Source organism: Nicotiana tomentosiformis, chromosome 1 (genome assembly GCF_000390325.3).
Source record: "Nicotiana tomentosiformis chromosome 1, ASM39032v3, whole genome shotgun sequence".
Taxonomy (NCBI): Eukaryota; Viridiplantae; Streptophyta; class Magnoliopsida; order Solanales; family Solanaceae; genus Nicotiana; species Nicotiana tomentosiformis.
In genome coordinates, this window is record NC_090812.1 from 131,716,314 (window position 1) to 131,732,814 (window position 16,501).

General features: G+C 36.1%; 1 protein-coding gene across 2 annotated transcripts; it reads left to right on the plus strand.

Moving 5' to 3' along the window:
- The first annotated feature begins 2,392 nt into the window (after nucleotides 1-2,392).
- Nucleotides 2,393-14,320, plus strand: LOC104087107 (zinc finger protein VAR3, chloroplastic). Of its 2 annotated transcripts, XM_070191560.1 has the most exons (6): nucleotides 2,393-2,898; nucleotides 3,716-3,833; nucleotides 11,146-11,186; nucleotides 11,250-11,429; nucleotides 12,226-12,324; nucleotides 12,421-14,320. In XM_070191560.1, the coding sequence occupies exons 1-6, from the start codon at nucleotides 2,480-2,482 to the stop codon at nucleotides 14,099-14,101; spliced, it is 2,538 nt and encodes an 845-aa protein (XP_070047661.1). In that variant the 5' UTR covers nucleotides 2,393-2,479; the 3' UTR covers nucleotides 14,102-14,320. The 2 variants fall into 2 exon arrangements, with proteins under 2 accessions (XP_070047661.1, XP_009589806.1); XM_009591511.4 differs by having other exon boundaries at nucleotides 11,146-11,429.
- The last annotated feature ends 2,181 nt before the right edge of the window (nucleotides 14,321-16,501 follow it).

The following is a 16,501-nucleotide window of genomic DNA, read 5'->3' on the forward strand; positions in this document are numbered from 1 at the left end:
CTTGTACTACCAGTCCTTGAAAAATTATTTGAAATTCAATTATTTTATTTGTGGACCATTTTTATTTCATTAGAACTATGTTGACTATTATTTGGCTTACCTTGCGGGTTGGGTTAGGTGCCGTCACGACTAGATGGATTTTGGGTCGTCATGATTCTTGTGTTTTAGAAATTTTATAGACACTTGTTATTATTGTGGGATTATAATTGATGGTTATTCATACGGAATGCATGAAACAAATATTATTATCTTTATGTACTTTCAGTTATTAAAATGGATTGATTTAATAATTATATTTCATACACGATTTTAATTTAACATGACTGTTTTTTAAAACGGATTCTGCATGAATCTATTAGGCATATTGATGAGTATTCTTGTACTGCTTGGTCCATCGGAGTCGAGTAGTATGTCGGGTGCTGGTCACATAATTTTGGGTCTTGATAAACTTGGTATGTAATGACTTGACCGACCATTTTGAGCTTTAGCATTCCGTTCGGTAGTTTGAGACTTTGAGTAGCTTCATATGATGTATTATGGCTTGCATGTATGGTTGGTTTTGATTTTGGAGAGGTTCGGGATTGATTTGGAAGAGTAATTCTCAATTTAGAAGCTTAAAGTTGAAAGAGTTGATCAATGTTTGACTTTTAGATAAATGACCTCAAAATCGTATTTTGCTAGTTTCAATATGTTCGTATGATGATTTTGGACTTGGACGTATGTTCAAATTTTGATTTGGAGGTTCCTAGAAGGTTTTGGCTCTATTTTATCTAAAGTACAATTTAAAGAATTTGGGGGAAGGGGGGGGGGGGGAGGGATTCATAGGCTTGACCGAGAGTTGATTTCGGTATTATCAGACTCTTATTATAGTTTTGAGACCTTAAATAGGTTCATTTAGTTGATTGAAACTTGTATGCAAAGTTTGGTTGTGATCCGGAATGTCAAAGTGTGATTTAGACGCATTTGGCGAAGTTGGAATGTTTGAAACTTAAAAGAATGATTTGATTTCCAATCCTTGATTTTGATGTTACTTGTGGTACTTCGAGCCTTTAGATAAATTTGGATGATGTATTTAAACTTGTTGGTTCGGAAAGGTTCTCGAGATTCTCAATCGCGCCATCAAGAGAGGGAAGAGCCTTGACTTTAGGTTAGGCCGGTCTCATCATTCACGCAATTCCCCCGTCCATCAATTGATCACGCGAGTACGCATTCAGTCGCATAGCGAATGAAAAAAGCTGGGATCCCCAAGGGGCTAGGGTATATTTTGGGTTATTGGTCGAGAAAGGTTTATTCAATGATGTGTTTAAGCCGCTATTTTAAAAGAACATTGCACAGTGAGAATGTGACAATTTTAAAAGAACTTGCTGATTGCATAGTGAGAATGTGACACAAATCATTCTTCTTTGATCAGTTCTAGCATGGACGCCCCTCCAATAGTAGTAGGAAAAATAAGAGAGAAAAAGGAAGACGCAGAAAAGATTAGAGATATATTATTTTTCACTTTATTACCTTAAAAAACCAAACAAAAAGAGAAAAAGAAATGCATAATATTGATACTCGCAAGATTAATCCCCATAGGGCTGCTTAACAGGCGGATCGGGCAGTTATTTACTCTTAACGGTTTGGCTTATCGGTTATCGGTTTTTAAACGTATTAATCCGCTAGCCACCCAATAAGATATCGGGCGGATTGGTATCGGTTTAGCTATTATCGGGCGGTTATCGGTTTAGTTTCGGTTGATTGAAATGATGACATTCTTCGGTGCCTTATAATGATGACAAACATTATAAATGCCTTTTTTGTAACAGATGAATTGTATTTTCAACTATGATGCTTAGCTTATGGCAATTGTTGATATTAGCAGTATTAACCTGAGAGCTGTCGCTGCTGGTTGTGGTTGAAGCTATTGTTGCTCTATAAATTTCATTGTAACTGGCTTGTGTCCTTTCTTCTGCTATTCTTTCGGATTTTGCTAAGAAACGTTGACATGAAACTAGTTAGAAATTGCAGTGTCTCCTGGCTTTGCTTTGGCTATATAGTAAACTGTTTAAAGTTAAAGTTTTGTAACAAAATATGAATGATTCTGGAAGATGGTAATCTTTCTGGAAAAAAAAATATATTGTCCAGAGCAGTAATATATATATATATATATATATATATATATATATATATATATATATTCTTAACGGGTTAACGGATTATTCGTTAAAAAAATTGAATAATTCGCCTCTAAACCGATAAGTCGTTAATAAAAAAATTTTAATCCGTTCTCCGTCCGTTAACCCGTTAATCCGATAGTAATAAGCTATTAAGCTTGGATTTCGGTTCGTTTTTTCGGTTTCGGTTGGAACCGCCCTAAATACCCATGGAATGGTCCATCATATCCAAACTTTCTCCAAACTATCTCAGACCCGCTTAGCCAGAAACCAATTCCCGTCTCTGTAATAAGCTTTCAAAGGGTTTAGCAAAACCTCCAAGAATGGGCGGCACGTCGAGGTTCATCTCCCTCTTCGCCACTCCATTCCCCACTCTCCTCAATCACCTCCGACGCCCTTCTTTGCTCCACCTTCGCCGTTTTCCCTCCGCTTCACGTCGCTTCACAGTCTACAGTCACGCCCATATATCCCCTCTTTCGCCCATCAATTCCTCCCAACAACAACAACAATTCCACGCGCAACCCATTAATAATAGTAATAACCCACTCAACTCCTCTTCGTCTTGTTTTATCTCCCACCCTTGGCCTGAATGGTGTAGCTTTATTAGTGTTCTTACTGCCAATGGCCAACTAGCTCCCGCAGTAGAAGACTCCTTCGTGGCGTACGAGGAGTTGTCCGATGACTTCGTTCGTGCTGCCAGCGTCTGCTTAACTTTTGCTCGGGAACGCCCCGATCTCATAGGGTTCGATTCCTTCTCTATCTGTCTCTTTTCATTTTGTTTCTAGGAACACTGAGAGTAATCTTAGCCTCTGCTAATAATTCGTGGAAATTCTCAATAATGTTATATTGCCTTGAATGGTAGACATTTTATTTTTCGTCCTTGTTGTTTGATATTTTTCTTCAGACCCTTTTCTTTATAATTGAAATACGATATGACATAATGAAGATTGGAGACAACTTCAAACATAAGTGAATTAGAGGGACGAGCACATTATCCACTATGTTTCAAACCGTGCATCACTTGCCATAGGGGATCTCTATGATATAATAAAAAAAAGGAAAGAATACAGCTTGAAAAAGGTTATAGGGTTATTTGGTTTGGCTCACGAGCAAGAGTATTGGTTATCTATTTAAGTTCCTAAGTAAAGATAAAGAGGCCTATATGAAGGTATTCCAAGAAAAATAGAACCAAATGGAGTGAGGACAGAGTGAGATATAGAAATAAATAATCAAGGACATATGACATATGTTTGTATCTAAGGGCAGCTGTTGGAAGTATTTTATGCATATCTATACGAGTATGTATGTTGAAGATTGAATATTCCTGATGTATCTCTTATTTGATTCGTTTAAAATTACCAATGATTGAATGTTGAAATTTTTGAAGTTGTTTGATTTCTGAAATGTCTATGGCAAGAAGATTTAGTACTTCTCCAAAATAAAATTCTGCTCCTAAGCACTTTGCTTTAGACAAAACACTGAAATGTAGGTTTTAGATACTTATGAGATAATATGAACATTGTTTTCATCTTTTTGTGCGCCTGTTTCATGTTTTATAGATCGCTTTCAAGGAGGGATATTGAGATCGTGGTATCAAATGGGACACCATTTTTGTTCAAAGCTGCTCTTGAGACGGCAAGAAGAATGAGGGCTTTCTTGGGTATTGGCGGGAGCACGGTAAGCACAATGCTATGATAAAATATAATATTCCGTTACAGTGGTCCCTTCGTCAAATAAGTTTATTTTAAGAATTTATACATATTAAAACTGAGTTTAATATATGATTGCCTTAGTCGAACCAGTTTGGAAATAAGCTTAAAGATTCTGTTACATGTGTGGACATTATACCAATTTTAAAGTAATTATATATCTTCAGTGCAAACCAAGCCATGTTGGACCCCTTCAAGGTTGAGCTTCCTTATTAAGCTAAGTAGCTCAAAGCTAAACTGCTTAACTTGAGGAGACATTTTTGGTACTTAAGTTGATGCCCAGTTTTTACTATGGTTGAAGCCTGGGAACCCTTATTTTGCTGCCTTACAATCATGTTAGTTGCAATTTAAAAGAATTGCTCCAATATGATCTGGATCTCCAGCCAAATATTTGAGGAATAACTGAATTATTACTGTTGACATAATTTATAGCCCTTGGGTTTCTCGTGGCGCAAGATTGTCACAGAACTTGTGCCCTGCCTGGATCGGGCCTTCTCGCAATGTGAGGCCATCGTGAGGCATGGTTGGCCTGCCCAGGTCCTTTCCCTGCAGTGATTGCGCGATTACCCCAAATTGAAGTGCCTCAACATTTTGGCCTCCTGACACTATATCTCGACTCGAGCTCCTTGACTCGGTCCATGTGAGTTTCTCACAACAAGCTCACTCTGGCCATAACTGTATTGTCGCATGTACTGATAAAAAAAATTGTATGGTCTCATGTTTTTGGCCGGGAACTCTCTCTTGTGGCATGAGACCAGCCCGACAGTGCGTCAGTGCCTAGACGCCAGCTGTTGTCTCCAACTTCAAGTTTTCATCTTTCCTTGTTCTTTTATCACTACAAACCACTTTCAGACCATACCATACATAGATTATCATGTTCCTTCGTGTGGATCCGTTTACACCTCGGGGGCACTTTAGTTACATCATTAGGCCCGTAATTAGCCGTAATTAATATTTAAAACTTACGGCGCTTTACGGTAATGAAGGTTGAGGACATCGTGATTAAGGCGTGAGTTGCGAGATAAAAAGCCTCTTTTTGAATCTCCAAATATGAGGATGATTTTGATTGATTGGTATTATAGTGGAGATGCAAATAGAGGTTCAGCTAGTCCTTACATTTATCATGCCATAAGGCCAAAAAATAAAATGAAAATTAGAAAAATAGTAGGGAATTGAGAAATAATTCTCAAACTTCCTGTTAAGGATAACTTTAGACCAATATGCATTCATTTTAGTACTTGTTCTAATTAAATGACCTAGATGTTCCACTCTAACACTTGAAGGTTTGAGGTGTCTGATTTATGACTGTTGCAATGCCCCCTCTGATTACTCAAGTTTTTAGATGAGGTGGTTCACATAATTCAATATGGTATCAGAACAATCAGAACTTGGATTCAATTTTTGCAGTTACCGTTCAAAAAAAGATTCATGTATTTGGTCCAAGAAAAAAATCAGACATGCACGTGAGGGATCCAAAGAAAGAAGGTTTTAACAGCTTAAACGTTAGAAGGGTTAGTTCACACAATTCAGTGGCCACGTCACTTTGTTGCTATCACGTGTTTGGTCCCTAGTATTTTGTCCTTTTTTTCACGTGTTTGGTCCCTAATATTTTTTCACTTGTTTTACCTATGAAATATTTTCACGTGTTTGATCCCTAATTGTTTCATCTTTTTTTCTTTAAATCACGAGTGCTTGAGGTTGCTTCGCTAGTGCATGCTCCATTTTGCAATTTGGACGGTACCTTTTTTAAAAAAAAGTTATTCATGATCTACTTGTGAAATTAGGTTAAAGTTTCATGTAAAATAAGTTGGATCTCCCGTTTAATGATCTATTCATGAAATTGGGTTGTGCCACATGTGAGTATCCATGATGGAAAAATTGGAACATACAGTTAAAATTTCCCTATACATATTACCTATCTTAATAAAAAAAATAATATTCCTATACATAAATTTGACATGCTCACGTGCATGATATCTAAATTGCTTATTTGCTTCACATGAGATATGAATAAGTCTAAGCTGTGTGAATGCACAAATAATAGAGGTTAATGAGGATCATACTTTGTAAATATGCACCTTTGTCACAAAAGAATGACGGGGTTTGTAGAGCGAATGTCAAAACCATTGTTTTGGATAGCGTGAGGCGACCAAAAGCAATGATGGCCCGCTTCACTGTGGCAAGAAGAGAGAAGCGTAGCGCTCGCCTTTTTTATGTGAAGCGCCAATTAATACAAAAATAAAATATTAAATTTGCACATATAAATAACTAAAAACTCAATAACAACAACATATTAGTAAATATATCAATTCAAAAACTCAGTAGATAGAAATCAAATATTTTAATATACTGTTTATAGAGAGAAATTAATTATAATTAAAAAGAAAATAACAATTAATTGTAATTGTAATTATAGAGAGAAGTTAATATGCAATTTTAATTGTTTACTAAACTGGAAGAAAAATCAAAAGAGAGAAACAAAAGAAGAAAGAAGAGCAAAAGCGAAAACAAAGGTGAAAGAAAAGAAAGAAAGAATATCTCTGCTGGAAATCAGTTGTTGCCGGAGAGAAGAAGAACGAAGAAGACTCACTACCGGAAAAATAAAAAGAAAAAGAAAAGAAAGAAGAAACAAGAGAGGCTTACTGCCGGAAAAAGAAAAAGAAACGAAAGAAGAAGGAAAAAGAAAGAAGTACCTCTAAGTCGAAGAAAACCCTAACTTTTATTTAAGTTTCTTCTTTTTTCTTTCTTTTATTTTTAAAAAGCGACGCCTCTGTCGCTACCTTGCCTTGTCGCCTCGCCGTCGCTTTTTAAAAACGCATCGCAACAGACCAAAACAAGCGTCTGAACCCCGCTTCGTGTTGCTACTCGCTATTAGTGAGCGCTATTTACAACACTGGTCAAACCATCTACTTTTCGATATGCATTCTATGCTGCGTGGGCTCTCCAAAATGCTGTCGCACCCGTATCGTATCCTCCAAAAATGCACTACATTTGGAGGATCCGGCATGCATCCGGAGATATTTCCAAAGAGTCTGAGCAACATAGTATGCATTCATACACAATCCTAAATAATTCTTAGAAATTGCCCATAATCTTAGCCAAAATACCGAGAAATGTATGCATATTTAGAAACTGCAATAGGATTAAATATATCAATTCTTAATAACTAAAAATTATAAAAATAAATTGTAGTCAAAGAAAAAATGATTTGACTCCTTACATTAATGATGTCATTCACAATGGGGGGAGTGAGAGATGTTCAGAGTTTCAAAGTATGGTACAAGAGAGGACCAAATCATTGTTGGTGCAAATTATTAGTTGGTCCCCCCCTCCCGCCAAATATTGTTTACTCCTCGTAGATAGTCGCATGACTCTAATGAGATGTGCAAGCTAATCTCACCAGAGATCGTTAAAAAAAAGACCTCATTTATAACTTAATCTCACGAGCAAATAAAAAGATATAAGAAAGAATAGGTTGCCAAATGCAAAAGAAAGCATACATCAGGGATACAACTGAAAAATTCGTGATTCTGTAAAAGTTGAACAAATAATGGGGTAGATGGTATAATTTAAAAGGATAGGGACAAGTCGCACAAAAAGAGCAGAGTGTATAATAAGAGTGGAATATGAAATGAACTTGCAAAATTAATTCCTTGTTCCCTCAACAACAGTGCCTCATATCCATGAATATGTGCATATCTTATGAAGTTTGGTTATGTCTTGGTGCGTCTTTTTTTGGGGGGGGGGGAGGGGGGTGCAGACTAACAAGAATAAGCAAATTTTAGATAGAATTTGCTTGCTTTATGTTTTTAATAGTTAAAGTAGTTCAATTATATGAATCATAAGCTGTTGATAGGATTAAATTCAAATATCTATTCACTTGAAGAAACTTTATAAAGCACAAGTTCCCTGAGTAATATGGCTGAAGGCACAGAAGTTTTGGTGTAAAGAATATAAACCCAAGGCAAATTATAAGGGAGTGTTCAACTTATGCAAGATCAGAATCCAAGAAATTCAAGAAGTCCAAGAATCCATTCAAGATTAGAATTTTTTTTCCATAAGATTAGGATTTCTTATTTCTTATTTCCTAGTAATTTGATTCTTGTTTTAGTAGTATTATATTTGTAGTTCTAGTCAAACTAGGATTGTTAGTTGGTAGACCATTCCTACTAGAATTCTTTTTTCCTATTTTAGTTAGGATAGGTTTTCGTAGCCTTATTCTTATTCTAGTTTAATTAGGATTAGTTTTCCTTAACCTCATCAATTTTACTCATTGTAAGGCCTATTTAAAGGGCTCAGTATGCTGAAAATAAACATTGGTGATTAGTTTTTCTATGCTCTTGCTTCAAAAACGTGACTTTTCTTTTGTTTGTTTCTTCTTCCTTTATTCAACGCTTCTTGCAATCTTGCGGAATTGAAGAACGAGTGGGTAAGGTTCTTTCCATCTTACATTCTTCTCAGGTGAGTTTGAAGAATGTTTTCGCTAGTTTGTGAAAAATTTTAGCGGGGTGCTTTTGTTTTTCTCTCTTCTTTGTGCTTGAGGAGCAAAACCTTGAAAGTACATCATCGACAACCTCAACTTTTTCAAAAGCTAAAGTTTTGATGGCCTTTTCAGTTGGCAGCTGTAGGTTTGTGACTTATTTTTATGTCATGATATTGGCTACACTTGAAAAGGTCTTATCAATTAAATTTTATTTATCAATGATCTAGGCATAGGTAGCTATCCACTCTAGAATTCTTCTCATTACCTCTCTTGGGAATGTTGTCAAGCCCTAGCTTGGGAGGCAACTTTGCAGTGTGGTGCGGTCGCGGTGCGGTTCAGCTTTAACCCGCAAAGTCTTCAACCCGCACCACGAAGACTTCTCATTCCTGCTGCTTGAGCGCCTATGGGTTCACGTTCTATTTCACTTCTGATGGGGGTTCTTTCCATCTTTCCGTCACGGTATTACTTTGCTATTTGCCAGTTAAGAGTATTTAGGCTTGCAACTAGCAAGCGCAGGGGCTCACCTTTGGGCTTTAGAAGTACAACATGTAGGCTAAATGACTTCAACACTGAATATCCCAAATAGTCAACACTGAATATCCCAAATAGTCCTTTAGTCTCAAAGATTCAAGATGAGTGAACCCTTTATCTCTTGAGAGAAGTTGGAATGATGTCCAATCATGTTTGCTTGCTTTTAGATAGAATTTGCTAGAAGAATAAGCAAATTTTAGATAGAATTTGCTTGCTTTATGTTTTTAATAGTTAAAGTAGTTCAATTATATGAATCATAAGCTGTTGATAGGATTAAATTCAAATATCTATTCACTTGAAGAAACTTTATAAAGCACAAGTTCCCTGAGTAATATGGCTGAAGGCACAGAAGTTCTGGTGTAAAGAATATAAACCCAAGGCAAATTATAAGGGAGTGTTCAACTTATGCAAGATCAGAATCCAAGAAATTCAAGAAGTCCAAGAATCCATTCAAGATTAGAATTTTTTTTCCATAAGATTAGGATTTCTTATTTCTTATTTCCTAGTAATTTGATTCTTGTTTTAGTAGTATTATATTTGTAGTTCTAGTCAAACTAGGATTGTTAGTTGGTAGACCATTCCTACTAGAATTCTTTTTTCCTATTTTAGTTAGGATAGGTTTTCGTAGCCTTATTCTTATTCTAGTTTAATTAGGATTAGTTTTCCTTAACCTCATCAATTTTACTCATTGTAAGGCCTATTTAAAGGGCTCAGTATGCTGAAAATAAACATTGGTGATTAGTTTTTCTATGCTCTTGCTTCAAAAACGTGACTTTTCTTTTGTTTGTTTCTTCTTCCTTTATTCAACGCTTCTTGCAATCTTGCGGAATTGAAGAACGAGTGGGTAAGGTTCTTTCCATCTTACATTCTTCTCAGGTGAGTTTGAAGAATGTTTTCGCTAGTTTGTGAAAAATTTTAGTGGGGTGCTTTTGTTTTTCTCTCTTCTTTGTGCTTGAGGAGCAAAACCTTGAAAGTACATCATCGACAACCTCAACTTTTTCAAAAGCTAAAGTTTTGATGGCCTTTTCAGTTGGCAGCTGTAGGTTTGTGACTTATTTTTATGTCATGATATTGGCTACACTTGAAAAGGTCTTATCAATTAAATTTTATTTATCAATGATCTAGGCATAGGTAGCTATCCACTCTAGAATTCTTCTCATTACCTCTCTTGGGAATGTTGTCAAGCCCTAGCTTGGGAGGCAACTTTGCAGTGTGGTGCGGTTCAGCTTTAACCCGCAAAGACTTCAACCCGCACCACGAAGACTTCTCATTCCTGCTGCTTGAGCGCCTATGGGTTCACGTTCTATTTCACTTCTGATGGGGGTTCTTTCCATCTTTCCGTCACGGTATTACTTTGCTATTTGCCAGTTAAGAGTATTTAGGCTTGCAACTAGCAAGCGCAGGGGCTCACTTTTGGGCTTTAGAAGTACAACATGTAGGCTAAATGACTTCAACACTGAATATCCCAAATAGTCAACACTGAATATCCCAAATAGTCCTTTAGTCTCAAAGATTCAAGATGAGTGAACCCTTTATCTCTTGAGAGAAGTTGGAATGATGTCCAATCATGTATTCCATGTCAAAATCAACCTGATTTTCTAGATCTCTTTGTTGCATTGCTGAAAAGAAGAAAAACTGTCTTGAAATCCTCCACTTTCACCATAAACTGTATCGCTTTGTGCTATTTTTTAAAAAGTTATAATCTGTCGAAGGGTTGTGTGATATTTCACTACTAAAGAAGCAGATATATCACTCTGCTGAGTGGTTTCATTCAATAGGATCTGAATAGCCTAGATGTAACTTCAAAAGTTTTCTTTGTTTTCTTTTTTGTATTGACGATTTTTTAGTTATTAAAAGTAGGGTGTCTTCCACGCTCAAGGGTGTGGCTTAATGGTCAATGAAGTGGGTATGGAGACCAGGGTCAAATCCCAGTAGGAATAGAAAACATTAGATGATTTCTTCCCATCTGCCTTAGCCTTGGTGAGGGGAGTTATCTATCTGGTCAAAGTAATCTGCTATCCTGTGTCTTGTAATTTTATTCTTTTCTTGTCTATTCCTTGACCCCTTGGAAAAAACTGAAGGAAATACTATATTGAGCTGTCATCAACAATTTCTTTTCTTTTAATTTTTTGCTGAGTTGTTGAAATAACTGTAGTTGTTGCACCTTTAATGCACATGTGATACAGTGTTGCTGAATATTGTTTTTCTTTTTACCTTTTAGGTTGTTTATTTTCTTTTTGGAACTTAACCTCGATTAAAATTTCAGGTGCTCGACTGTGACAATGCAAACACAAGTGATCTCATGAAGTACATATTAAGTTATGCAAGTAAACCCACCGTTTCTTCAGAAAATAACTCTCTCTATAGCAGGGAACTTATAGAATCATCTTGCCGGAATCTTCTGCTTGAGTTGGTTGAAGTGAGCTGTGGAACTCCAGCAGTGAACCTGCCTTCTCCAGAGCAATATCAGTTTTCAGGTAGATATGGACAAACACCAAGGCCTATTAGACAAAATCTTGTAATGAAGAGAGGCGACTGGATATGCCAAAGGTATGTACAATTGTCTTGTAGAGCCTTTCTTGTTTCTAAAATTCTTCTTTTTAGTTTGTTGTCCATTATTTCAGTTTTGTGGCCTCATATTTTTTGAGGACACAAGGACAATCCCACCTCTAGTGATCCTTCATATTTTTGATTAATTCCATTAGGACGTGAAAAAACAATATACTCTCCTATTAATATTCATGCATAAATGTTTTCCAGTATTCTTGAAGATTAAGATTATTATATATAGTATAACTCATTTTCTTGCATGTTATTCATTCCTCACCTTCTAACATCTTCTTTTCATGAGTAAAGAGGTGAATATCTAGAATCTATTCTGGAATTCAGCTGTTTTAGGTTACAGTGGCACGCAATCTAATGGACGTGGACAGTAACTACCCTAGTCCTTTCTAGAATATTGAGTTAGGAGGGTGAGGCAGTTGTTCTTTGGTGTATATGTTATGGTCGAAGTGAAATTAGGTGAGATCATGGCTGGAGCGAAAGGGGAGGGTGTGCAATCGCTTCGGATCAACATTTTCAGTCCTTTGGAGATTAAATGGAAATAAGAATATTAATGTTTACTTTTGTTGTCATTAAAGCTATTTCTTTCATGGACGTCTAGCTCTACCAATAACATAAGGCGAATGTACTGAACCGCAAAGTAAAATTATTTGCGTCCTCCATAGTCTATTCTTCTCTTTCCCTTGCTCAAACCAAACATACTGATACTCTTAAGCTTGTTAATTTGTTGGTTCATGTACTTTGATAATCTTTAACGGTCCAAGACTGCATGAATGTTGATCAGGTGCAATTTCATGAACTTTGCAAGAAACAACAAATGCCTTGAATGTGAGGAACCTAGACCAAGGAGACAGCTGACAGGCGGGGAGTGGGAATGCCCTCAGTAAACACCGAGTCTTTGCTTATGTATTTCAGTCATTAGTTCTTTGCATTTCATTATCATGTAGGATATGTCCTTTATTATTTGTTGGTTTCACAGATGTTATTTCTTCAATTACGGGAGAAATGTGGTATGCCTGAAATGCGACTTCGGACGGCCAGCTGGGGTTTCACTTGGAACTACTCACTCCAGTTCAGCGACAGGGTTCAACGGGAACTCTGCGTATGCAAATGGTATTGATCCTAGGTTGGCTGAGAATGAGGAGAAGGCACAGCGTTGGTTTTCTAAGGTTTCTCAGATGAACAATGCATCTGATATCGATAGTGCAGCGGCTGATGAAGATTTTCCTGAAATAATGCCATTGAGGAAAGGAGAAAATAAATTTGTCGTGAGCACAAGGAAAACACCCTTGGAAAGGAGATTGGCGAACTCCCAGTACAACATGAACTTGGGTAACAATGTTATCCCAGAAGGTGAGACTTTGACTGGAGCTGCAAATAATATCATTGACACATCAATGAAGCAGAATATGGATCAAACATCTCGAACAAGTTATTCGGGTATTGCTGCTGATGAAAACACTGAGTCAGCTATTTATCATAGAGGAAAAAGTTCTAACCATGTTCCATTTGTGCCATTACCAACAGACATGTTTGATAAAAAGAATCAAACTTCAGTCATGGACGAGAAAGTGAATGAAAAAGCTGGTATCTTTCACTCTCCTGAGACTAGTCACCAAACAAGCTCAGCAAGTGTCGGCAATGACTTTGGAACGTCCGTGGAGAAGTTGGAGTCAAATCGCCCATTCAGCAAGGATAAAGAGAGAGAACAAGCTGAGAAGTCAGCGAGCTGGTTCAAGAAAATTGCGGAGCTACATGATGTCAAAGACTTACCTAGTGCCATCTCTGATGATGACTTCCCGGAGATTATGCCAATGCGTAAAGGAGAAAACAGATTTGTAGTTAGCAAGAAGAAAGATCGTTCTTTGACATCTCCAATGTACAAAAGACAAGTGGCCATGGAGCAGGCAAACAATAGTAGCTTTGTCCCATTTGTTCCATTCCCTCCTGGCTACTTTGCGAAAAAGGACACACAACAGGCAGATAATGCAGATTCTTCCTCTGTGTCTAGGGTTGAAACTTCATCTATATCCAGTTCCAAAACCTATTCTGAGACGGCAGATGTAGAGAAGACACATCAAAAGTCAGATGATCCTGGATATAAGTTCACAGATATGAACACTGTACAAAGAACTGATGATCGATTTACAAGCTCAAGGTTTGCAAGTTCAAATTTCTCTGGAGATCAGGGGTTCCCTCATATTGGAAATATAGGCGAGACTTCTCTTGCTTCCGATGCTTCAAGCACTGATAGTAGTGGCAGTAGAAACTCGGTGAAAGATGATGTATCCCCTTCCGAGACTGGGGGAGTGGGTTCACCCCAGCTGCCTGGAAACCAGAATATCAGAAGTGGATGGTCAGGAAAGAGCTTGGAGGGGTCTGCTGTGAAGGAACCAGATCCCTTGGACATGTCTGAAGAAGCCAAAGCTGAGAGGTGGTTCCGCCGTGTTGCTCAGATAAAAGACATTTCTGAATTGAGTCAGATACCAGATGAAGACTTCCCATCGATAATGCCAATGCGCAAGGGGGTTAACAGGTTTGTGGTGAGTAAGCGGAAAACTCCTCTTGAGAGAAGGTTGACATCTACTCAGTACAGGAGAAATCTTCCTGTCGTAAGTTCTGATCCCATTAAAAGAGAAAGCGATAATAGTGAAAAATGAACCAACACAGACACCGCGCCCAAGTTTCTGCAGGCAAATTTTTGTTCAGTTGATTTTTCTCAGAGCATTCAAGCTAAGCATCAGCATGCACTTACTGTACGTGTAATCAATAATAATGAACTAAAAATGTGTAACTTCGCACAGATTTTATTATGGCTTATTCAGTGTAACAAATTGCATATATGAATGAAAGCCAACAGATACTGGTTCGTAGGTGTATCTCTAGTTCGATTGGTGGTCTTCGGCTTTACCATTTGTTCCCTTGTTGATTTAGATTCTTTTTGACTTTCACAAGTCAGATATAATGTGAAAATTGTTAGACATGACATTTAACAATTGCAATACATATTTATTACATTTTCATCGTAATCATTTTCAAAAACCTGTAGAATTGGTTTATAAAAATAAAAGTTTATATTGATGTGATGATGATAATTCTAGCTGTAATTTAACATCACTCCGTAAACTAATTTTCTATAGTAATCTTAATACTGGACTCATAACATATGATTAGTCAAGGCATCCTCGAAAGTTGCCACCAAAAGCGGTCAAATCAACATCTCCCAACGGGAAGCAAGGTATAAGCGGTCAAACTAAAAACTCATAAGCAGTTTTTAGTTTATCTACGCGTTTGGTAAATACTAAAAGTGCTTATAAGTCGAGCGCTTATAAGCCAAAATAAGCCAAAAGCCATAAGTTGGTCTCCCCCAACTTATGAATTTTAAGCTTATAAGCACTTTTAGTTTGGCCAATAATTTTACTATTTTATCCCTAAATAACCATTTTTAAATGTCCTAACCCACTCCGTTTCCACGACTTCGTTCCATCCTTTTCTTTTCAAGACTAGCAATACTTTCGTTTTCTTCGTAATGTTTTGGATGAGAAACCTCTCCATTATTTTGTTAGATTCTAAGCTTATAATTTTGTGTAAGACCTCATATGCTTTTAATTCTTTAACTGTTAAAACAAATATGGTTGGTGGTGACTATCATTAATAAAGTGATGAATTATTCTACCCTAGTAAAGAAAGGCTACATGTCTAGTATTTTGCTTATTGTTTATAAACCTGTCATCTTTTTCTTTTCTTCTTGATGGAGATTTTTTTTTTAATTACTATTATTATTATTATTTTTTATTTTTTATTTTATTTTATTTTTTGTTTTTTGCTTCTTCTTATTTTTTCTAAGGAAAAAAAAGGAACACAAAATTCTTAATGTAAAATCACCGTAAGTTATTGGGTTTTTACTTTGGGACTTCAAACTTATCGTAATTGAATGTTTATTTTTAATTAGAAAGAAAGAAAATTGAAAACATGTATTTCTTATTCAAATATTACACGCACTATTTAAGTATGTATTTACCAAAAATCTACAAATTATTAATAATTGTATATTAGGTTATCCCAAAATAATTTATATTTAAAACAATCTTATTTGATAAATTTAGGACTAAAAAGTAAATTGAAACATAAAATAATTTTCATTTGAAATAACTTAGAATTAAAATTCTTGCAGTAATCATCTCTCTGTTAGTGTGAACAGTCATAAGGGTATTTGAGTTCTTTTTTCATAGAAAAGTTACTTATCAGTTCTTTTTTACCAAACACTTTAATTGTTTATTATCAGTTTCAACACTTTTATCCAAATATGTAGCGTTTATTATTTATAAAATCAGTTTCAACACAAAGTGTTTTCACCTAATGCATGCTTATCAACTACCGTAAATCAGCTAAGCTAAACGGGCTCTTACTCTTTAAGGTTACGGAACCTTAGTTAAGGACTTTGTGTAGGAGCAGAGACTACAGACATGGAATACATAATGACTGAAATAGTTATAGGAAATGAGATAGCGAGTGAAATCTATATATTTATATAAAAGAGGGTCAAAGAAAAGTGAGGTGACACCGCTCTCAAACTAGGATTTTTATTTATCTTTTTCCTCATTTTTTGGTTTTTCCTCTATTTTTTAATTTATGTAATTTGTTAAAAAATTTAAAAGTCACATCATTTAAAGAAAAGATATAATTTCCCATTTTTGGTGCATTTACTGTTGCCTCCCCATTTGCTTACTTTTTCTTCCGATGTCTTTTTGTTTTTTTCCCATGGATTATGCCTTTTTACATTCCATGCACGAGGGTTTTGTAAATAAATTTTGCCACTGAACAATGCAACTATATTCTTTCTGTTATAAAATAAAAGTAATTTAGTAAAACATGAAGACATGTTATGAAATAAAAGCAATTTAGCAAAACATGAACAAGAAATAGAGATAGAGAGAAGGAAGAGATTTTCTTCTTCAATTGTGTGTATTTTCTTATCTATTAGGAAGAGATTTTCTTCTTCAATTGTGTGTATTTTCTTATCTATTACAAGGCCTTTATATAGGCATGAAAAGTGAAGA